The sequence below is a fragment of the Ictidomys tridecemlineatus genome, chromosome 4, assembly GCF_052094955.1.
Source record: "Ictidomys tridecemlineatus isolate mIctTri1 chromosome 4, mIctTri1.hap1, whole genome shotgun sequence".
Lineage (NCBI taxonomy): Eukaryota > Metazoa > Chordata > Mammalia > Rodentia > Sciuridae > Ictidomys > Ictidomys tridecemlineatus.
This window is the reverse complement of record NC_135480.1, coordinates 31,819,413-31,843,577: the sequence shown is the minus strand read 5'-3', so window position 1 is coordinate 31,843,577 and position 24,165 is coordinate 31,819,413. Positions and strand designations below refer to the sequence as shown.

At 32.7% G+C, this 24,165-nt stretch overlaps 1 protein-coding gene and 1 non-coding gene across 2 annotated transcripts in view; both read right to left on the bottom strand.

The window, feature by feature from the left end:
• Positions 1-1,761: 1,761 nt before the first annotated feature.
• The window catches only part of Ccdc73 (coiled-coil domain containing 73), a 67,703-nt gene continuing 45,299 nt past the window's right edge, over positions 1,762-24,165 (bottom strand). Inside the window, exons 7-11 of the mRNA XM_078044906.1 lie at positions 21,162-21,272; positions 18,447-18,581; positions 7,640-7,823; positions 5,029-6,534; positions 1,762-2,575 (exon numbers count right to left, since the gene is read on the bottom strand). Of these exons, the coding sequence (XP_077901032.1) occupies positions 2,406-2,575; positions 5,029-6,534; positions 7,640-7,823; positions 18,447-18,581; positions 21,162-21,272 (2,106 nt within the window). The 3' untranslated portion in view covers positions 1,762-2,405. The remainder of the gene's footprint in view (positions 2,576-5,028; positions 6,535-7,639; positions 7,824-18,446; positions 18,582-21,161; positions 21,273-24,165) is intronic.
• LOC120890077 (U6 spliceosomal RNA) lies at positions 9,890-9,995 on the bottom strand. The gene has a single exon (XR_005734339.1). It is a non-coding gene; the product is annotated as a U6 spliceosomal RNA (small nuclear RNA).

Sequence of the window (24,165 nt, the reverse complement as noted above, 5' to 3'; positions counted from 1 at the left end):
CTTTTTATCTTGATGATAATGGAAAGGAAGGACAGATCTGTTTTAGCAACCCTCTTGGTGGGAGGGGTAAGAACAGGGATTGGCTCTACAGAAACAAAATACAGATTAAGGTTTTTTGCACCTAGCCTGTCCTATATAGCATAAGAGGTTTCTACCGCCAACTGCAATAATTTTAGTTCCATATGTTGGCACATTTCTTTGTTCTTTCCCTTCTTTTTTAGCAATTTATTACCTCCTACCCTTAACATTTCCCCTAGCTTGGTACCAGTCCTTTTATTTCAGCCTCAGAATTGAATGAATAAAATATATAGCTCTGAATCCTCTCTCCATCCTCATTCCTGGATATGATAAAGATTATAGCACACTACCAACCTAAATCCAAGAATAAGAACACAAAAATAGTATCTTTTCAAGTTGCTCTAAACCCATATGGAAAAGTGGATTCGCACCTAAATTTAACAAAATTGGTGTGAAGAGTGTATAAAAATGTTAAAAATTATTTTCCTTTTCTGGCTATAAATACAAAATTCATTTGTGTTCATTTACAGCAGATTTGGCAAACTTTTTCCCTGCCAAGAATCAGATAATATATATTTTGAGGTTTGTAGACTTTTCACAACTGCCTAATCCTGTCATTGCAGTGCAGAAGCACCATATGAAAAGGAATGGGTGTAGCTTTGCTGTACTGTTTTACTTACTAGGAAGATCTACTTTGATTTTGTCCCATGTTACATGTGGTGCTGAGAATTGAACCCAGTGCCTCACACGTTAGGCAAGTGCTTAGAGCACTGAGCCACAACTCCAGCCCCATGTACCAGTATTTTTGAGAAGAAATTTTTCTATTATGAAAGTTGAAAAAGCGTAATTCAACATTTGATTAAGAGCCAAGACATCTAGCATAGATTCACTGCAGATAATGTCTCAATGACCTTGGAAAATAATTTTACTTTTATATCACTGTTTCCTCATCTGCAAAATAGAAAAAAAAATGTATTTACCTTACAGGATGTTGTGGGAATGTTTCTTTCAAAAGGTTATAAATTCTACAAATGTAAATTTTTAAAAATAACATTAATTGCAGGAAGAAAACTAGGAATTAGACACAAAGAACTTCCGTATTAGGTTACTTATAAAAATGGACTTTGAAGGAAATTGTGAATTTTTCATCATCCCCTAAGATGTTTGAAGGTAGAATGTGGGTTTTTTTAAATATTTTTTAGTTATAGGTGGACACAATATCTTTGTTTTTATTTTTTTATGAGGTGCTGAGGATTGAACCTGGTGCCTCACACATGGTAGGCGAACACTCTACCTCTGAGCCACAACCCCAGCCCATATTGTGGTTTTGATCTAATTAGCAACAGGGTATCTAGCTTTGCTCTCTAGCTTCCTTTTTGCTTTAACTCTGACTTACCCAATTGACCAAGACCAGAACCTAGGTTTTCCAGTGCCAGATTTACTGATCTCTATTATAAATACATACTTGTACACACAAACTTGAAATTAGACTGCAGTTTTCCAGTTTCTAAAATGTGAAAAGTTGAAATGCATTCTGCTGTCATATATAACTAGTTAGGAAGAAAAAGGACAGATCTGATTTTTGTTTCAGCTCTGCCAAAGAATTGTGCTATCTCATTTGAGGTTCTCCAATTAATAAAGTATATTGTTAAAAGTTGTTACTTATTAAGGATGTGTTAGTGCTATGGTTTTTTTGTACATGATAAAGAGAAAGCTGTCTCAAATATAAAATATACAGTAACTTTAAAATCTCATTGTGCAGTTGGTTTATAAATAACATTTTAGATCATCTTTGTCAGTTGTACTTGTCTTTTAAGACTTGAACAGCACAGACTTTTTGCTAAAGTTCTGCACAAGACATAGAACTTAATAAATTTAACCAAATAACCTGTCAGCTGTAGTTAGTTGCTTTTCTTTATGACAAATGGACTCCTGGGAACCATATGAGCTGTACAAATACTTCAGTATATACATTCATACTTACTATCATCACATTATGGATATTTTATCCTTTTATACTGTTTTCTATTTTTTTCTCAGTTTCCAAAGATAATATAAACTAAACAAGGCATTATTAAAAACTAGATTTGCTTAGCTTATTTTTAAGCGTCTTTATTATAAAATTTAAACACTAAAATGTCACTATTTCTAAACTTAAGTGACTAAAAAGTAGAAGTACATAGTATGATGCCTCATCCTCTCCTTCCCCAAACAGGCTGGATTGTATCTATTTGATTTATACACTGTGACTTTTTCCTGCTGTTTTCTATCAACCTTAATTGTGAAAAATGGTGCCATGTTGCCCTCTTGATATTATTTTGGAGATCAGTTAGGTCTTAAAGCATCCAGATGCATACAGTTCTACACATATCTGTAGAATTAGCTCACTAAGGTCTGCTCGGCAATATTTTTAATTGACTTACATGTTCTGTGGGAAAAGAGGAATCATAAAAAGTCTTTGCAGTTGCATTCCTCTCTTCACTGGGCTCTCCCTTGGGATCTGGATGGATACTCCAGTTATTCAAAGTGTCAGCAACTCTGTTAATGGTGGTAGTATCTGATTGACAAAGAGGAAATGGCAACAACCGAATTTTATTCTCTAGGCACTCATTTTAGTGACTGAACTTTCTCTCTCATCCTGTGCTTTTGTATTTAAAAAGCAACAATATCTCTTTACTACGAATCTTATAGTTTTCCTAGACTTTCCTCTTACACTAAGCATTTCATTTCACAAAACAAGATTTTATTATTGCTCCTTTATAAAACCTAATCACTATAATTTCACATAAAAAAATAAGGTGGTATAAATATCTTCTAAAATAAAACAACTTCTAAAATGCTAGCTTCCCTTCCCCCATTACTACTTTGCCCACACACACATAAACATTTATAAAATTACCATTTTAAGTTTGAACAAGCTCAGTGCCAGATGTGATAAACTAATTTGAAGAAACTGATTGTAGTAACAAGCCCTCAAAAAGGCTATTTAAAAGAGAGATCGATGGGCTTTAATAAATAGGTTAAATAAATCAACTGTAAAAATTAGAAGATAACAGTATTTAATGAGTATTTTACAAGTTCAATTTCTACAGAATGCTAGACATTTCTCCAGAACCTCTGAAAAAATAGAAAGTGTTACATCAGACCCTAAAGCAGCAATTGACCAACTCAATAGAATATGAAGTATAATTTATTATATTTTTAAAAAATGACAGTTTGGGAAATGAGGTTATATAGTATTTTGGTGTTTTCTGCTTTCCTCTACATTCCTTCCTACTGGTGCTAGTAAAGGTATGATTATTTTGGTTTTAATCCCCAAATATTATTTAATTTTTTTTCTCAGTTTACTTTGAAAAAGAAACCTGTTTAATCTGAGACCATAAAAAGCAGGATTTCCTTGTAATACACATTTCTTTAATGGGTCTAAATGTACATTGTTAAACCCACAGTTTTCTGTGTGTGCTGGTGCATGCTTGTAATCAAGAGGGTAAGGCAGGAGGATTGCAAGTTCAAGGCCAGCCAGGGCAATTTAGCAAGACTCCATCTCAAAATATAAATTAAAAAGGGATGGGGATAGGGACTGAGGTTGTGGCTCAGCGGTATTGTGCTCACCTAGCATGTGCGAGGCCCTGGGTTCTATCCTCAGCAGCACGTAAAAATAAATAAAATAAAGGTATCGTGTCCAACTACAAATAAAAAAATATTTAAAAAAGACAAAAAGGGGTGGGGATATAGCTCAATAGTAAAGTGCCCCTGGGTTCAACCCCAGTACTAAAAACAAACAAGCAAAACTTAAGAATTTCTTTTTTAACACTCTTGACAACTTTATGAGATAGCTATTAGCAAACATTTTTTCTCATAATTACAGATTATTGCTTTTATCTTCAATTTATTTAAATTTGAACATAACAGGTACATAAGTGTTTATATACTACCTATTCTTAGCATGTTTTTAAATATTAAAACTGTGAAAAACACATTGATTATGTGAACCTCAATGTACCTACAACCAACTTCAACATCAATATTAAGCAATGTAAGTTCATCTAACAGCTCCCTCCTATTTTTTTCCTAGAGTATTTTAAAGCAAAACTTGGATACCATGTCACTTCATGTGCTTATTTTTAGGAATAAAACAGCCCCTCTGCTCTGAAAGGTGTTTAAATTTGAATATAATAGGTACATAAGTGTTTAAAGAGTGACTGATATCAATAATATAAACTGTGATGCTTCACTTGCTTATAAAATGAGAAGAACAAAATGAATTTGTGGTGGTGCTAAAGGAACAGATATTCGAAAAACTGAAGGAAAGGAGAAAACTAGGAGATGAAACTGACATAGAAATTATAATGTGGTTTTGAGGGAAAGAAGTTTTTAAAATTTTTTATTGGTGCATAATAATTATGAATAATAACGGGATTCATTATGACATTCATACATGCACTTAACTTCAATTTGGTCAATTTAATTCCCCAGTACCTCTGCTTGCCCTCCTTCTCACTGATTCCCTTCCTCTACACTACTGGTCTCTCTTCTATTCTCATGAGATCCCTTTTCTTGGGAAGGAAATCTTTAAGGATGCTGAGAGTATAGAGAGAAAAGGAGTAAACATGCACATTGTCAGAACCCTCAGTCACTAAATTCATTTGCTCTAAAAAGTAAAAAAGGAATCAGATTAGGTAGTTATTCCTAATTTAAAATTAATGACTCAGAACTGTTGGTTGTTTTTGCTTTTCTTGATAATGGTAGGGAAAAAAAACTTTTAAAAAATTTCCAAATGTGATTGTACATTAATAATACTGGCCCAGAATTAGGTTAAAAGAAGCTCACTTATATTTAAATAAATCTTTTCTGCTTTTACATATCTATGTGTTTGCAGTATATTAGCTTAGGGGCAAAATCATTTAGTATAAACATTTTCACTGAACACAATCTTTTTAGAGACTTTTATCAAGAATAATAATTAGTAAAACAAATTTGGGGAATTAAAATATAACCTTATTTTCTTACCCGGTCCAATATCCTTTCTGTCATCATCCACACCAGCTTTTTCACAAATGATCTTTGAAATTCTCTTTTTATTTTCTGTTGGACCTACTGGTCTCTCTTTCAGCAACAAAGGAATGCTAGAAGTTGAAGTGTTCACTGTTTGACTCTCAGTTTGATTTACTTTTGACCAAGGATCAGGGTCTAAAAAATTCATGTACACTGGAGTTTTCTCAGTTTTTTTATCTGAAGTGAAAAGATCAAAGGTTGACCTTCCACTTCTGTTTACTAAATCACCAGATGGCTTTATGTGAAATGAATCTGATTCTTCCAGCTGACCTTCACTGTACATTTTTCCTGAAACTATGCCATTTAATGACTCTGTTTTCTCTGTGTTATTTAACAACATATGCTGTGTTTCATTCACATTTACAAAAAGGAAGAGGTCATTTTTTGTGACTTCAGTTATCTGATTCTCATCAATCTGACTCTCATTGGAAAACTCTATTTCTTTGGAAGTTTTCATATGAACATCAGTTTTGAAATCTTTGGCTTGTGATGTATGACTATTCTCATCATTAACCTGAAGATGGGAAATGGTGATATTGTCTTCTAAATATCCCAAACAGTTCTTAAATTGATGATTTTGCATATCATTCATATTTTTCCACACAGCTCTTTCTCCCGGGATTGAGCTGAATTTCTCCAATGTAGGTGTAATACTAATACTGTTATCTGTATTCTTAAGTGCTTTCACATTATCATCGAAGGCAGCAGATGAAATGAGATGGTTAATTACTACATCACAGGGAGGAATAAGTTCAGTTTTCTCTGAAGTATCTTGACATATTTGCTGAATATTTGAAGTTTGTTTAAAAGGTAATATGCTGTATTCACTTTTTTTATTGAATAGTTGTATTTGTTTTATTTTACATTGTTTATCATCTAATATAATATGACTTGAATCCTGTGAACCATACTTCTCACACTGACCAGGAATCATTTTTATATCTGGAGATGAATCTAAATCTGTTTTGGTTTGGGCACTATTAATAATTTCCTTCCCTGTAGCATTTTCTTGAGTCTCCAGGTGCAATCTGAATTGTTGTTCAAATGGTTTATGTTCAGAAACTTCTTTATTATTCCTATTGCAAGCTGTCTCATTTACAACATTGTTAAACGAGGCTCTGTTATTTTCAATTTCCAGATGTATATCTGTGTGATGAAGATCTAATCCTTCCATTCTTTCTAAGGGTATTTTTTTGGTTTCTGTTGATAGATCCACCACTAAAAGTGGATTATTTTGTGCTTTAAATTCTGTACATTCATTGTCTTTTTCCACGACTACCTTGTATTTTATTTCTGCAGTAACTGATTTTCTACAGTGAGTAACATTCACAGTTTGTTTTTGACTAATTACATCTTTATCTAGGTAGAGGGCCTTGCTTAGGGAGATTTCACTTTGATTTTCATCCTGAGAGACAGTAGTATCAATTTCATTCCTGACACTTTTTTCAAAAAGCTGTAAACCTGTCATGATGAAGACACAGTTAAATTTTATTTTATATACTAATGCTTTTATAAAACATGTATCACCAGTATTTGTAAAAACATTTATCCTTATTTTACTGATCAACAATTACACAAACATAACAATGTCAATTTTACATAAATATTGAGTTCTTTTTAGTATAACAAGCATATATTTAGATGCTACCTATTCAACTTTTCCCTATTGAATTTTTATTATATAACAGCAAAAGTAATTTTTTAAAGAAAGGGGAAGTAAGCTGGGGTGCTACAACATGTTTTTTTTTTTTATATCTCTTGTCTATTGTTGTTTGGACACATAACACAGTCTTATAAACAGAGCTGATAAAAATTTATCTATTCTGATAGGTTCCACTCTTAATTTCTATTATACCTAGTCCATTCCAGCAATTGTGCAGAAGAAACTGCCTTCTTTGAATCTAACAACTGTCACTTTTCTATTCACTACCCTATAAATATTTTTAAATTCTGGAAGAGTTCTGAACAAATGAATAGGATATCTACTTGACCAAGACATTAATTTTATTCCTCTGTGTTCTAACCATAGATAACAAATCTTAAGTATAGATAAAATAATCTAGAATTAAATTTAAGGTTTGAAGTACATTCTTTCTACAACATCTCCACCAAGTGGTTGTTGACCTTCAATCAGTACCATCTTTAAACAACTATTTTCAAATGGAAGCATTAGTAAATAATTTCAATAAAGAGGGTCATTTGAATTAAGAAAAGTACACTAGTCATTCATCAGAAAGCTATTGGTGACCCAGAGAACATTCTCAAAGAAATGAAGGCAAAATAAGAATGCAAAAATAGGTCAAGGAATAAGAAATGAGGAGAGGCAGAAATAGTACCTTTTCCCAAAACTATTGATAAATATTGACTGTTTGAAGGTTGCTTGTTTTCTTGATATATGCAAATGAAAAGACTATCCTATGTGGTCCTCAAAGCAAAGACTATAATCAATATTCCCTCAAATTTCATAGAGGGCCCTACATAGTACTTTAGCAGTTCCTTTGTGTGTGTGTGTATGGGGGGGGGATCTCAATACACAAGTTAGAATTAACCTTAATTTTATGGTTACCTTCTGTGATGATTTCTTCAATAGGTAGGTCTTTCTTTTCCTCCTCTTCTCTATCTTCAGCATCTGAATAAAAACTCTTAGTATTTTCTTCCATTATTTCTTGCCCAGAATTGTATTTCTGTATGATGGCATTTTCTGATTTTTTAGTTCTTTCACTGTTTTCATTATTTATTTCTGGAACATTCTATTATAAAATGAAAGAGAGTCCTTCAATGTAAAAAAAATTGTTAAAAAGTATAAAACAATTGGGCAAACTTTGTTGAGAGAAGAGGAATCTGTATTTCAACTCAACTATTCATCAATTTCTATTTGAAAACCAGACAAACTTACTTTATAGTATTTAAACAAAAAAACCTTAAACATGTTGCGTGCTAAGGAGTTCCAACCTTACCAGGAAGACACGGAGAAGTCACTGAAGGACTTTTAAGCAAGGAGTGAATAACATGATCTGATCAGAAAGACCAATCTGGCTGCAATGTAAAAATGGATTAATATCCCCAAACTTCATTAACTAAAACCAGCCACGAGAATGTTTATAACTCAGTGTGTATACCAAAATATTTCCTATGATACACTGATGTTTTCTATGCTACTTTATTTTTAGCACAAACCACTAGTCAAATTTTCATCAATCACTGATAGGTTGCACCTAGAAATCTCTGAAACAATAAAAGGGAGACAGTACCTGAGGCAGAGAGATGTGTCGGAGAGTGCCACAGTAGTCTAGGTGACACCAGTATAGAGGAAGAGTGATAAATAGTCTCTTAAATCATTATAAACTAACAGCAATAAGATTTGGTCAACATTTAAATGTGAGGATTGGGAGAGAAGTTAAATTACTCAAAAAGTTTACATTGTGTAACTAAGTGACTGGGATGTCACTGAGCTACTAGAAAGCAGGAGTAGCAGATTTGATAAAAATACAAATTCAGTTTGAACCTGTTTAATTTGAAGAGTTTGTAATACAATTACAGTGGTGATGTGAAATAAATATTAGATTATGAATGTGAATTTAAGAGATAAAAATGACCTGCAACTGTAGATCTGAAAATTAACAACAGGTGCACAGCAATTGAAGATGGGGGTATTTTGAGGGGGGAATAAAAAGGACAAAGGATAAAATGCTGATGAAGGGGCTGGGGTTGTAGCTCAGAGGTAGAGCGCTTGCCTAGCACATGTGAGGCGCAGGGTTCGATCCTTAGCACCACATAAAAATAAATTTTTTAAAAATAAATAAAATAAAGGTATTGTGTTCAACTACAACTAAAAAAATTTTTTTTTTAAATATTGCTGATGAAGTCTTCCAAGGGAAAGACAGAAGAAGAGACTCTTAAAAAGGAAACTGAGAAAAATATTATGGTAGCTACCAGAAACAGTGTGGTTGGATGAATATGGGTGCACATCCTGGTTTTCATATATTAGTTTTGAGATCCTAGAAGGAAACGTGTAGCGGTTATGAATAAACAAAATTTGGCATACCCATACAGTGGAGTACTATTCTACCATAAAAAAGGAGTGAAGTCCTAATACAGGCTACCAAAGGATGAAGCTTGAAAACATGCTGATTGAAATGAACTAGAACAAGAAGATAAATACTATATAAACACTATATGATTCTACTTACATAAAATATACAGAATAGGCAAATTAGAGTCAGAAAGTAGATGAGAGAGTACCAAAAATGGGGTGAGGGGAGCATGGGGATTTACTGTTTAATGGTTACAAAATTTCTGTTTGAAGTGATGAAAATGTTTCGGAAGTAAGACAGCAATGATGGTTGCATAACATTGCAAATGTAATTAATGCCACTGAATTTTAAGTTTAAGTGTAAGCACTTTAAAATGGCACACTTTGTATTATATATTTTACCACAACAAAAGAAACTGATAAATAAAAAGGACTACAAAATATCACAAAAATATATCTTAATTTTTAAAGTATCTTATATGAATATTTGTGTTTATTTCTATATGAACACATGTATAGAAAAATTCTTAGAAGGTTCATCTATCAAAACTTTGGCAATTATTATTTCTGGAGGTGATATTATGAATGACCTTCATTTTCATATTTTATTTTTTAGTTTGTTCTAATTAGTTACACATGACAGTAGAAGCATTTTGACACATCAGACATAAGTGGAGTATAACTTCTCATTTGTCTGGTTGAACATGATATAGAGTTACACAAGTCATGTAATCGTATGCACAAAGGGTAATAATGTCTGATTCATTCTACTAACATTCCTACAAATACATGGAATGCTTCATGAATTTGCATGCCATCCTTGTGCAAGGTCATGCAAATCTTCTCTGTAACATTCCAATTTTAGTATATGTGCTGCTGAAGGGAGCACTCATTTTCATATTCTAAAGTTTCTACATTGTCTACATTTCTTAAAATGAAAACATTACTTAAGATCTGATAAAAGAGCTATTTTCAATTGAAAGTAAATGGATGCTGGGCTGGGGATGTGGCTCAAGCGGTAGTGCGCTCGTTTGGCATGCGTGCGGCCTGGGTTCGATCCTCAGCACCACATACAAACAAAGATGTTGTGTCCGCCGATAACTAAAAAATAAATATTAAAAAAATTCTCTCTCTCTCTCTCACTCTCTCTTTAAAAAAAAGAAAGTAAATGGATGCTGAAAGATTTATTTATGAATGCAAGTTTGTATTCATTTCTATAAACAATCAGATGGTATAAGAATTTCTTGCCAGGCTGGGGTTATAGCTCAGTGGTAGAGCACTTGCCTTACATGTGTGAGGCACTGGGTTCAATCCTCAGCACCACATAAAAATAAAGAAAGAAAGATATTGTGTCCATCTACAACTAAAAAAATATTTTAAAAAGAATTACTTGCCATTCACCACTCTCAGCCTGTATTTATGAATATTAAAATATTATCTTAATATTAAAACATTATCTTCTACTGTCATGTATAACTAATTAGAACAAATTGAAAAATAATGATTCAGAGAAAGATAATATCTCTCTCTGGAGCCAGGAATAATGGCACACACCTGTAATCCCAGTTACTTGGGAGGCTAAGATAGGGGGATAGCAAATACAAGGCCAGCCTTAGTAGCTTAGCGCAATCCTGTCTCAAACTAAAAGGGTTGGGGTCTGGCCCAGCGGCAGAGTGCTTGCCTAGCACATGCAGGGTTCTGGGTTCAGTCCTCAATGCTGCCAAAACAAATCTGCCTGCACTACTGCAGTGTTCTCCAACCTGCCACATATTTAGTCTCATCTCATTCTAGTCTCTCCATATATATCATCACTAAAATCATCTTTCAAAACAGTAAATCTGATCACTTTACTCCTCTGCTTAAAACCTCAAAAAGGTTAGAGGTAAGAACAAACTTCTACAAATGGACTATTCAGCTCTCTTTAGTCTGCTTTCTGCCTGTCTTTAAAGATTTTGTTAGTTAGCTTTCCATCACTGTGACAAAACACCTGAGTAAATTAACTTAAAGGATGAAAGATTTCTTTTGGCTCCTGGTCTCAGAGGTTGCAGTCCATGATTGTGTGGCCCCATCACTAGAGGCCTATGGTAGGGCAGACTATCATGATGGGGAACACACAGCAGAACAGAATTACTCACCTCATGGCAGCTGGTAAGGAGCGATGGGAAAAGGGATGAGGATAAGAAGGAAAGAGAGAGGCAGGGGACAAGACACAGACTTCAAGGATGAACCCTAGTAGCCCATCTCCTCCCATTCTGCCCACTTTCTAAAGTCTCCACACTTCTCAACAGCACCACCAGGTGGGTATCAAGCCTTCAACACATAAGCCTTTGGAGGACATTCCAGATCCAAATTTTAACAAAGATGAACCCTATCATTCTTCAAGTTTACTTCCTAGGGATATTTTTTACATTACAGCCCCGGGGAGGGAGAGGGTAGGTAAATCAAGATAGTCTTGCTTATTTGAGAAGAGAGATCCCAGAGATCAGAGTTAGGAGAAGCTGAGGTGGCCTCAATTTGTGAGGCAAAGTACTCAAGGTGAGGGAACTATGAAGAAAAAGAGCTGTAGAAAACTGCACAGTCTGTTGAAAAATTAAAGATACCCAAAAAAAGAATCAAATGGAAATTCTGGAGATGATATGTGTAGTATCTGAAATAAAAAGTTATTAGACTTAGTAGCAGCTTAGGCATTTTAGAAAGATAAGTGGACTTCAAGACCCAATAATGAACAATACAGACTAGTGTAGAGAAAGAAAAAAGTCTGAAAAAATTTTGCAGTAGAGCTTCAGTAATCTGTGGGACAACCTCAAGCAGTCTAACGTGTACCTGAAGTTCCACAAAAGAAGAGGGGGACAGAAAGAAATAACTGAGAAACAATGACCCCAAATCCTCCAAATTTGACGAAAACTATACCTTGAATTTACAGATACAAGAAATTCAGTAAGTCTCAAATAAGACATATACAAAGATCATGCCAAGGTATATCAAAATTAAATTGTTTAAAAATGGTCATGAAGGAGTAATCTTAAAGGCACCCAGAAGTAAAAGACATTTAGAGACATAAAGAGAGGGTATAAATACAAGATTTGTCCCAGTCTTCCTTCTAGAAGCAATACAAGCAAATAATTAATAATTTAACAAGAGAAAAAATCCTATCTACCTAGAATTTTATATTCCATGAAAATATATATCATTTACAATTAAAGAAAAATAGGCACTTTTTTCAGAGAAACAAAATTTGAATTTCTTAACAGCAGATATGTACAAGAAGAAACATTAAAGTTCTTCAGGTTGAATGAAATATTACCTGGTAGAAAACTGGGTCCACACATGGGAACAAAGAATGACAGAAATAACAAGTGTGGGAGTGCATATAAAAAACTACATATTTTATTTTTCCTTCTTTTTTTTTTTTGAGTATATGTGTGGTACTGAGGATTGAACCCAGCAGCACTCTACCTCTGAGCCACATCCCTATTTCTTTATATTTTGTATTTATTGAGACAAGGTCTTACTAAGTTGCCACTGCTAGGCTTGAACTTGTGATCCTCCTGCTGACTCAGTCTCACAGGTGACTGGCATTATAGGTGTGTGCCAGGCTAATTTTTACTGTTTAAAGTAAAATTCCAAAAAATAAACCAAAATTAAAAACAATATTAGGACAGGGTTTATAACAAGTAGAGTAGCCTGGTACAGTGGCACATGCCTGGAATCCCAGCAACTTGGGAGGCTGGGGCAGGAAGATGGCAACTTAGCCAGCCTTGGCAACTTAGCCAGCCTCAGCAACTTAACAAGGTCCTAAGCAACTTAGAGAGACCCTATCTCAAGATTAAAAATAATATTAAAAAGGCTGTAGATGTGACTTAGTGGTAAAGCACTCCTGGGTTAAATCCTCAGTACCAAAGGGGGAAAAAATTAAGAAAAAAAAAAGGGCTGGGGATGTGGCTCAATCAGTAGTGCGCTTGCCTGGCATGCGTGCAGCCCAGGTTCAATCCTCAGCACCACATACAAACAAAGATATTGTGTCTGTTGAAAACTAAAAAATAAATATTAAAAAATTCTCTCTCTCACTCTCTCACTCTCTCTTTAAAAAAAAAAGAAAAAAATTATGTTCTGGTAATAATTTGAAGAGTAAAATGTATGATCACACTAAGACAAAAGACAGGAAGGAGAAAATGACAATATGGTATTGAAAACTTCTTACCTTAACAAAAATTGGATATAATATTACAAATTTGGCATAATATTATTTGAAAGTATACTATGATAAATTTACCTCTAGAGGAGAAGTTGACAAACTATGCCTAGAGGGTCAAATCCTACCCACTTTCTGTTTATATAAACATAATTTTGTTGGTATATAACCATATCCACTTGTAAATGTACTTAAGGCCATTCATTAATACATATTAAAGATGTGCTAAAAGAGTAAACTTTATGTTATATACATTTTACCGCAATAATAAAGTACAAGATGGGTGTGGTGGAAAATGCCTGTAACCTCAGTGAATTGGGAGGCTGAGGTAAGAGGTTTACAAATCCAAGGCTAGCCTCAGCCAACTAAGTGAGATCCCACCTCAAAATAAAAACTAAAAAGGAATAGGGATATAGCTCAGTGCCCTCTGGGACTTTAATGAATAATCATCATCATCATCATCATCATCATCATCATCAAACAATAGTTCTCAAAGAAAATAAAGGACTTCCTCATGTTATTACTCAATAAAAAATGTGAATATTCCTTTAAAAACAAGATGAAAAAGATATATAATGCAAACCCTAATCACAGAAAAATGTAGTGGCTATATTAGTATTAAAAAAATAGACCTCAGGACAAGAAACACTAGTAGGATAGAAATGTATATTTGGAATGACAAAAAGGTCAATTAATCAGGAAGCCATAACAATCATAAATCTGTCATAACTATCAAGAATCATATATCTAATATCAGGCTTAAAACAGATGAAGCAAAAACTAACAACTGGAGGGCTAAGGTTGTGGCTCAGAGGTAGAGTGCTTGCCTAGCATGTGTGAGCCACTGGGTTCAATCCTCAGCACCACATAAAAATAAAATAAAGGTATTGTGTCCACCTACAATTAAAAAATAAATGTTTAAAGAAAAACCTGACAACTGGAAAGAGAAAGATAAACTCATAGTTACAATCCAAAATTCAAAACTCTTCTCTCACTAATTGATAGAACAAGTACAAAAAATCAAGATAGCCAGGTATGGTGGCACACTCCTATAATCCCAGTAAATCACGAGGCTGAGGCAGGAGGATTGCAAGTTTGAGGCCAGCTTGGCAACTTAGTAAGAATCCATCTCAAAACAAAAAATAAAAAGGACTGGAAATATAAGTGAGTGGAAGAGTGGCAGAGTGCCTCTAGGTTCAATCCCCAGTACCTTAAAAAAAAAGAATATGAACAAAATTATCAACCAACTTGACCCTAATTTACAGTTATAAATCATTCTATATATCAATGGCAGAATATGTATTTTTTCCCCTCAAGGGGTACATGAAATATTCACCAAGACGGACAATATCCTTAGCTTAAAAAATCATAATATATTTAAAATGATAAAAATCTTATATAGATTGTTCTCTGACCAGTCAAATTAAATTTGAAATCATTATCAGAAAAATATTTGGAAAATCTTCAAGTACTTATAAGTTCCACAACATACTTCATAAAGGTCATACCTATATTCATGGGTTAAAGAATACTTCACAAGAAAATTTTAAAATATTTTGAATTGAATGAAAATGAAAATATATATTGAAATTTGTAGAATACAGCTAAAGCAGTGCCTAGAGGATATTTCATAGCTTTGAAAGTTCGTATTAGAAAAAAGAAAGGCATAGAGGCTGGGATGTAGCTCAGTGGCAAAGCGTCTGCCTTGCATTCGCAAAGCCCTGGGTTCGACCCCCAGTTCCAAAAAAGACAAGAAAAAGAACCCCACCAAAAAAAAGTAAGATAAAAAAAAAAAAAGCCAACCTCAGCAATGGTGAGAAACTAAGCAATTCAGTAAGAAAAAAGAAAGGCAAAGAATCACTCTAAGTCCAACAAAAAGCAGCTAGAAAAAGAAAGCAAATTAAACTCAAAGTAAGTAGAATTAAAGAAATAAGAAAGTTAATAGCAAAATTCATTAAAATAGCAGGTAAATAAAAATGAGAGGAAAATCAATGAAACCAAAGCCTTGCTTTTCAAAAAGATGAATAAAACTGTAAAACTTCTAACTAAACTGATCAATAAAAATGAGAAGACTCAAATTACTAATATCAAGAATGAGAGACATTAATGCAGATCTACAAAAGAATATAATGATAGGGAATATTATGAGTAACTCTTAGTCAATAGATTTGGCAACTTATGGAAAGGACAAACTTATTGAAAGACAAAAATTGTCCAAATTATGTTGGGGGTCCCCAAGATCACTTCCAGTATTAGTGATTTACTAGGAAGACTCACAAGAATCAATAGATAATATTGAAAACATATATATTTTTTCAACATATTATTCAATATATATTGTATTCATTATATATTATATTCACTATATTGTATACATATTCAATATATAGTATCTCATGGCTAAAATTATTACAACAAAAGGATAAAAAAAACAAAATAGGCAAAGGAAAAGTCACATGAAGTAATAAAGTCTAGAGAAAACCAGGTACAAGCTTTCAAGAGTCATCTCCTAGTAAAGCCATAAAAGACATGCCTAATTCCTACAGCACTGAATTGTGACAACATATGTGAGTCGCTGACTACCAGGGAAGCTCATTAGAGACTTAGTGCTCAAGGTGTTCTGGAAGGACTGGTCTTACAGGGCACTCTCCACCTAGCTCATGCCAAACTCCAGACTCCAGAAAAAAAGAGATGTCCAGAAAAGGCCAGCTTTTTATACTAACAGTGAAGGCACTGTCAGCCACTCTTGTTAGGAAATGGTGAGAATGCTCTCAAAGTTTCCAAGCATCAGATAAAGGCCAACTTTTCTAAGAATAGCATTCTCAGGCCTGCTATGGTAACTCTTTTCTGCATACCAACATAATAAGTAATTGATAATCTGAATAACCCTATAAATAATTTAAATACTTAATTCATCTAAAATATTCCCACAAAGAAAAAGCTTAGATAGCTTCATTGAGAGAGACAGAAAATGAATCTTTTTTTTTTTTTTTGTAGATGGACACAACACAATGCCTTTATTTTTATGTGGTGCTGAGAATCGAACCCAAGTCCCACCCATCCTAGGGGAGCGCTCTACCACTAAGCCATAATTCCAGCCCCAATTCATTGGTGAATTCTAACAATTAATAAAGAAATGATACCAATTCTACACAAACTTTTCGAGGAAATATAGGAAGAATGGACATTTTCCAACTCAGTTTATGAAGTGGCCAGTATTACTCTTGACACAAAAACCAAATAGTAAGGAAAACAAAATAAAACTTACAGGCTAGTATTGTTTGTCAATGCTAAATCTTCAACAAAGCATTAACAATTCAAATCTGGTCATATATAAAAAGGATAATATATTATGACTGATTGGACTTTATTCAAGATGCAAGGTTATTTTAACATTTGGAAAACAATTAAGGTAACTAATAGATAACAGAATTTTTTAAAAAAAATGGTCATATTAAAAGATACAGAAGGGCTGGGGTTGTGGCTCAGAGGTAGGGTGCTCGCCTAGCATGCATGAGGCACTGGATTCGATCCTCAGCACCACATAAAGGTAAAATAAAGACATTCTGAATAATGTCTTAAGAATAAATATTTTTTTAAAAAAGGTATAGAAAAAGCATTTGACAAAAAAATTTTTTTGGAGGGGGGTACTGGGGATTGAATTCAGGGACACTCAACCAGTGAACCACATCCTCAGCCCTAAGTTTGTATTTTACAGTGAGACAGGGTCTCATTGAGTTGCTTAGCCCATCGCTTTTGCTGAAGCTAGCTTTGAACTCATGATCCTCCTCCTCAGCCTCTTGAGCCCAGTGCATTTGACAAAATTTGATACCTATTTGTGGTAAAAATTCATTCATGACAGAAGCTCAGCAAATTAGGAATAGAAGAAAACTTTCTTAACCTGATAAAGAATATAAACAAGGGCTGGGGTTATAACTCAGTGGTAGCACACTTGCCTACCATGTGTGGGGCATTGGGTTTCATCCTCTGCACCATATAAAAATAAATAAAATAATAATAAACATCAACAATTTAAAAATTTTTTAAAAAAATAATATAAACAAAAAACTCCAACAGCTATAATAATACAAAATGATGAAATATTAAGTACTCTCCATCTGAGATGAGAAGGCAAGAATGCTCAGTATTGAAACTTTTATTCAACACTGTACTAGAGAGTCCTAGCTAATGAATGCTGTTGAGATACAGCATAATACTACATATTATACTAAACCACTATAACAATAAATTTTAAAATGAGGTCAATGTAGAAAAATCAACTATATTTCTCTATGCAAAAAATGAACAGTTAGAAAAACAAAAATTTAAAATACAGTGTGGTAGAATCTGTGCTTAGCATGCATGAGGCCCTATGTTCCATCCCCAGCCCCAATACCCAATAGGAAAGCCAAACAAAAAATACAACGGGATTCCAAAACATGAAATACTCAGATGTAAATTTAACAAAATATTTGAAAGATCTATACAATAAAAACTACAAACATTTCTGAGAGATTTTTAAAAAATATTCCCCTAAATGGAAAGCAATACCATGTTTATTAACTATAAGATTCAGTATTATTATGATGCCAATTCTTCACAAATTATAGGTTTAACATAATCCCTATCAAAATCCCACAGACTTTTTAAGTCTGATTCTAAATGTGATTAAAATGTAAAAGGCCTAAAATAGCAAAAAAAAAAAAATTGAAAAAGAACAACAAAATTGAAGAACGTATACTACATTTTAAAGCAATACTAATAAAGACAATGTGGTATTGGCTTAAATATAAATATAATCAATGAATGGAACATGATAAAGAGTCAAAAATAGACCTGTAGATATTTGATCAACTGATTCTCAAAGAAAGTACCAAGGTATAATGCTAGAAAGAACAGTTTTTTCAATAAATGTGTGTCTCCAAACAACTGGAAATCCATATCTAAAAAATGACTCTTGATCCTTATATCAAGAGCCTGTCAAATAAAAATAATTTATTCATAAAGTTGAAAAAGAATCTTCACACAAAAGTTAACTAAAAATGTACTTCAGACAACATATGCATACTCACTGAAAGCTTAAAATATAAAACAGGGAGAAAATTATCAGTGATGCAGGTTGTACTCCCCAATGTATTTTAATTTTACCTGAAACTTCTTATATTCTTCAACTTTTTTCTGACAGCATAACTTGTTGTAATGTTCTTGAAACTTAATATGAATTTCTTTAAGTGATGATAATTCATTTTTAATCTTGTTAATTTCTCCAATAAGTTCTTCAACCTATTATAACATTTAACCAAAATGAGCAAGTATATAAACATTTTTTTGTCTGAAATTATTAAAATAAGGTTTAGCAATAGTGAGAAATAAAAACAATCACAAAATAACCAATAATACTAAATACTAGTTATTGGAATTATGCTAACCCTTAATAAATGTAATTGCATACTCATAAAACTCTATAAAATATTTTTATGCCAAATTTATGGGTAAAAAAATGAGAGTCTCGGGCTGGGGTTGTGGCTCAGTGGTAGAGCACTTGCCTAGCACATGTGAGGCACGGGGTTCGATTCTCGGCACCCTATATAAATCTATTTATAAGTAAAATAAAGGTCCATCAATAATTACAAAAGTATTTTTTTTAAATGAAGTTGTTAAGTAACTTGCTCCATATAATGCAGATATGAAATGTCAGGATTCAAATCCAAAGATAAATCTTGGTGCTGTGTTCGTAACTACTATACTAAGCCACCTCTTATTACAATAGAAAATTTATAATTTTTATTTTTAAAAACTCTACAAAAGTTATATCTTTCTTGCTTTCTTAAAGTTTTCTTTTGTTTTGTTGCAAATTAGATATAGAGATTTTTAACTCAACCAAATGAAGAGTATTGAGCACTAATGGTACAACAGAAAATGACATATTTAGCCTGATATTTACATCCACAAACTGAACTTAAGCTGCCTATAAAATTTAATAATATTTTTCCTGGGGGAGTATTCTTTCATGGAAACCTCCAATATGAGACACAATTCCACTGAAGAGAAAAACATAATTTTTAAATTAAAGATAATGATTTTCTCTTGAAAACTTCTATCATAAATCTCCCAAATGCAATAGTAGTTATAGAAGCCAACAGGTATAAACTTACATTACTTTCCCTTTGCTCATCTATTTTTTAAATATCTTTTAATTTGTTTTTTCAAGACTAAACTCTCCATTTGGTCTTCATCCCATCCTCTTCTATCTCCTTACTGCAGTGAATTTCTCTTCTGCCCATTCTCATGCTCTCACATTATACCAGCATTCTCTCCTCAGACCACAAAGGTCCTCTATTCACATTCTTAATTTTTTTTTCTCCTTGACCCCAGCTACTCTTTCTCATTTTGTAAAATGAATAACCCAGGACTGGGGATGTAGTTCAGAGATAAAGCACTTGCTTAGCATGCACAAGGCCCTGGGTTGGACACCTAGCATGCATTCATAAATAAATCATCAATCAATCATTGTTTTTCTTGGGAGAAAGTCATTGTTATAGTCTTATCAGAGAAAATGAATGTTTAAGTTTCTTAGCTCAACCAATTTCTTTTGTGGCATGTTTAGCCTATTTCAGTTTATATTTTTTTGCACTTCACAGTTTTCCTTATTCTGACAGTACCATTTCCATATCTTTTAATCATTGTGGATGAGAAGAAGGTACTGGAATGCAATGGAGATTAATTGAAATTACTATGCTTATTGCTTAATGATAAATTTTATTGGTAGAGATTATTAAGCATTTTTTAGTATTCTCAAATAATTAAATATATAATACTTTTCTTAGATTTGAGAAAAGCTTATCAAAATCTTATATCAGTGATGACTTGGTTTTTCCAAACTATAAAGTAAGAAAACATGTTAGCTACAAATGAACTATATCAAGAGTTATTTGTATCATAAATCAAACAAAATCATCAACAGAAAATGCTACAAAGCTGATATTAAAATACACATTATATTACTATATCAATATTGCATGTACTTTCATTAATACAATAGTCTTAAAATATAATCATACATTTCAAAAATATCACTTCCTAAACTCGTAAGTAGTGACTTTCAATTGTTATTATTATTTGGAGTGCTTCAGATTAAATCCAGGGCTTCATGTATGCTATAGCCCCAGCCAATTGTGTTAATTCTTTAAAAGAACTGAGGAGGCAATGAAAATTGATATTAAAATAGAATAGTCAATTTTGTGGTCCACCAATATTTAAAGTGAACCTTTGTATTTCACAACTTGAATTTACATCATTTATACCATTATTTTATCTACTTCACTGAAATAAAAATAAATGCTTATAAAAATACTTATTAAAAATAAATAATTTGGGGTTAAGGAAATAATAATGTTTAAAGATGTTAATATTACAGAACTACTGCACACATGTTCTAAACATGGCTCTAATATATCTCAACAAAACTGCTGAGGAAAGTAAATAGATCATCTAACAACAGTAGATATATAAGCCTTTGTTTTAATCATTTACTAAAATACAATGCAGTGGTTTCATGAAAAGGTAAATTTTCTTTGCCACATATGGAAGGTCATTTGATACATATTCATATATACACATATATATTTATGTATAAACACAAACATATATGTATGATCTTTTATGCATGAAAACATTACAGGAAATTTTGTTAAATTTAGCTCTTTAAAAGCACTCACTTTTTGGAAAAATAAGTGCAAGAAGAAAATGTGTCTGACTTTATTCCTGTATTATTTTTGCAATATTTTCTTAGCACTAAATAGGTATTTTAAATGTCTGCAGTTATTTAAAATATTTTAATATTTTATAGTTTAATAAACCTACATGTCTCTTCCAAGTTCCTTGTGCTTTCTCATGCTCATTCTGAAGATTAAGGAACTTTTCTTCATTTTCTTTTACCTTCTCCCTTTGCAGCTCATTATCTCTTTCAAGGGTCTGCAATAAAATTAATTATCCAAAAAATAATCAATACCACATTAATGAATTTTGATGTGTTTTATGTTGCTTGGACCTTTGCTTTCAACATGCTGAAAGTGCCATACAGATCAGTGATAATGTGCTATCTCAACAATAATTTTCATAAATTAACAGAAAGGTGCTTATAGTTTAGGGGGAGGTTATGATAAAGAAATGGCTATAAAAGGGTATAAAAACATTGCCATTATTCAGTTTCACTGCATAACTTTTAATGTACTGAAAAAGTAATATAAAGTACAGCACTGAAAAGTATGAAATGTAGCATAATCCAGTCTAACACTACTAAAAAATTTTAACTACCACAGAATAGTATTTCTTATCGTTTATTTTAGAAATTAACTGGCTAGAAAGTCCTGAAATACAATTTTAATTTCAAATTCATACTTCTTAGCATAACTTAGCTATTTACCACAACTTACTTCATTAATTTCACAGAATCTCTACCACACTACTTCCCCACCCCAAATAAAACCTTTAAAAAGTAAAAATAGTACCAAGTATTTTCTAAGATTAGGGTTTGTGAACTAATAAATTCATGTCATCAATATTATTAAGTTTCTTCAATGTGTGCTTATAAATTTCTGTGAAAAATTAAATAGTAACAACTTTCATCAACATGTCTAATATTCGATGTTTTTAAGTTTATTTGTTTATTAGATGTCTGCTTGGTAAAATTTTCAAGCTACACAAAAGGATATACAAAGAAAAGGTAAGATTATCCTCTATTAGTTCTTCTTCCCCCTAAATAATTACTTTAGCATTTTTTCTATAATTACAGAAACTGCCTAGAGTCATACAAGAATTGTTATGGTTTAGATATGAGGTGTCCTACAAAAGCCCATCTGTGAGACAATGCAAGAAGGTTCAGAGGGAAAATGATTGGGTTGTGAGTCTTAACCCAATCAGTGAATTAATATCCTGACAGAAATTAACTGAGTGGTAACTGAAGTGATAGGGTGTGGCTGCAGGAAATAGGAATTGGGGCATGACTTTGGGGTATATATCTGTATCTGGCAAGTGGAGACTTCTCTGCTTCCTGCTCATCATGTGAGGGGCTTCCCTATGCCACACTCTTCCTCCATGACGTCCCGTCTCACTTCAAGCCCCAAGAGCCTACTGTCTATGGATTGAGACCTCTGAAACCATGAGTCCCCAAATAAACTTTTCCTCCTCTACAAGTGTTCTGGTTGGATTTTTCAGTCACAGCAGTGAAAAAGCTGACTAAAACATATATATATATATATATATATATATATATATATATATATATATATATATATATATGTTTTAATATATACATATATATATTTTAGTATATATATATATACACACACTCACATACATATATATATTTAATATTTACTTTTTAGTTGTAGTTAGACACAATATCTTTAATTAATTAATTTTTATGTGGTTCTGAGGATCTAACCCAGGGCCTCGCCTGTGCTAGGTGAACAATCTACCATTGAGCCACACCCCCAGCCCCTATATATATTTTAAATACAGATGAACCATGTTACATGTACTATTCTATATTCTGCTTTGTAAAAAACAAAATAATGCCTTGCTTACTTTTTTTAAAAGAGAGAGAGAGAAAGAGAAAGAGAGAATTTTTTAATATTTATTTTTTAGTTTTTCGGCAGACACAATATCTTTGTTTGTATGAGGATTGAACCTGGGCCGCACACATGCCAGGTGAGCGCGCTACTGCTTGAGCCACATCCCCAGCCCCCTTGCTTACTTTTCATACTATTATACATAGATCAATTTCATTTTAAGGCTTCATAATATTTTATTTAAAGAATTATCAATTACATCTAAAGTATTCAATATGAAAATACACAATTATTCAAAATAACAGCAACTTATCTAACAAAAAGCATGTTACAACTTGTAATATGAAAATTCTCCTCTATTTCATAAGAAGCTATGCACCTTGAGAGCACCCAAATGAATACACCTATTTCGATTGCTTCTATTTCAGGATAATGAAAATGTTAATACAAGATACATTTCCTTAATTTATGTTACATATAACAATGGGGAAGTTTCTAAGTATTTACAATAATGTATAATTAATACTTTTAGTACTTTTAACAATTGAGCAAATATTTTACAGTTTTTAAATCAGTAACATACTGTATTTTTAAAAATAGACAAAAGTTTAGGGAAGAGAATGGGAGAATATAATATAGTCTATATCCTAGTAATAATAAATAACCAAAAGCAACTTTTTATTTATTGAATGAGTTGAATAAGGTGATTTGAACAATAAAAATAAATAGAAAATCAAGACTGTAGTATTTGAGTGGCTTTTGTTTGAGTTGTAGAGGTAACGGAAGGGTAAGATCTAGGAAGAGAGCATCATAGTCCTGAATCAGTGTACTGGAGACATAAATCATTTCCTGTCCCACTTCCCCATGTAAAAGAAACTGCCTCCTTCAAATATTCTCTCAGTTTGTTTTGGACACACCCCATCCTTTCATTATAATTTAAACGATTGCTTTCAGTCTACTGTACAAAGCAGGTTATCAATGAGGATTCCCTTCTCTCTTCTGTTGTGTATCTTCCTGTTTCCTAGATCCATGGTTTTCTCTTTGGGTTTACTCCCTTTTCTTGGTAAACTTTGTTACTTCTCAATAAAGGAGACATAGATGGTAAATTATCTGAGACCCTGCATGCCCCCAAATTTGTTTTTCTTCCAATACTTGGCAATTAGAGTAGCTGAATACAATAGAACTCTACTTTGGAAATCAATTTCTTCCCAATTTCAGCAGGCATGATTATTTTCTTATATCTTCCAATAATACCATTAAAAAGTCTAACACAAATATGTTACCATTCTGATTCT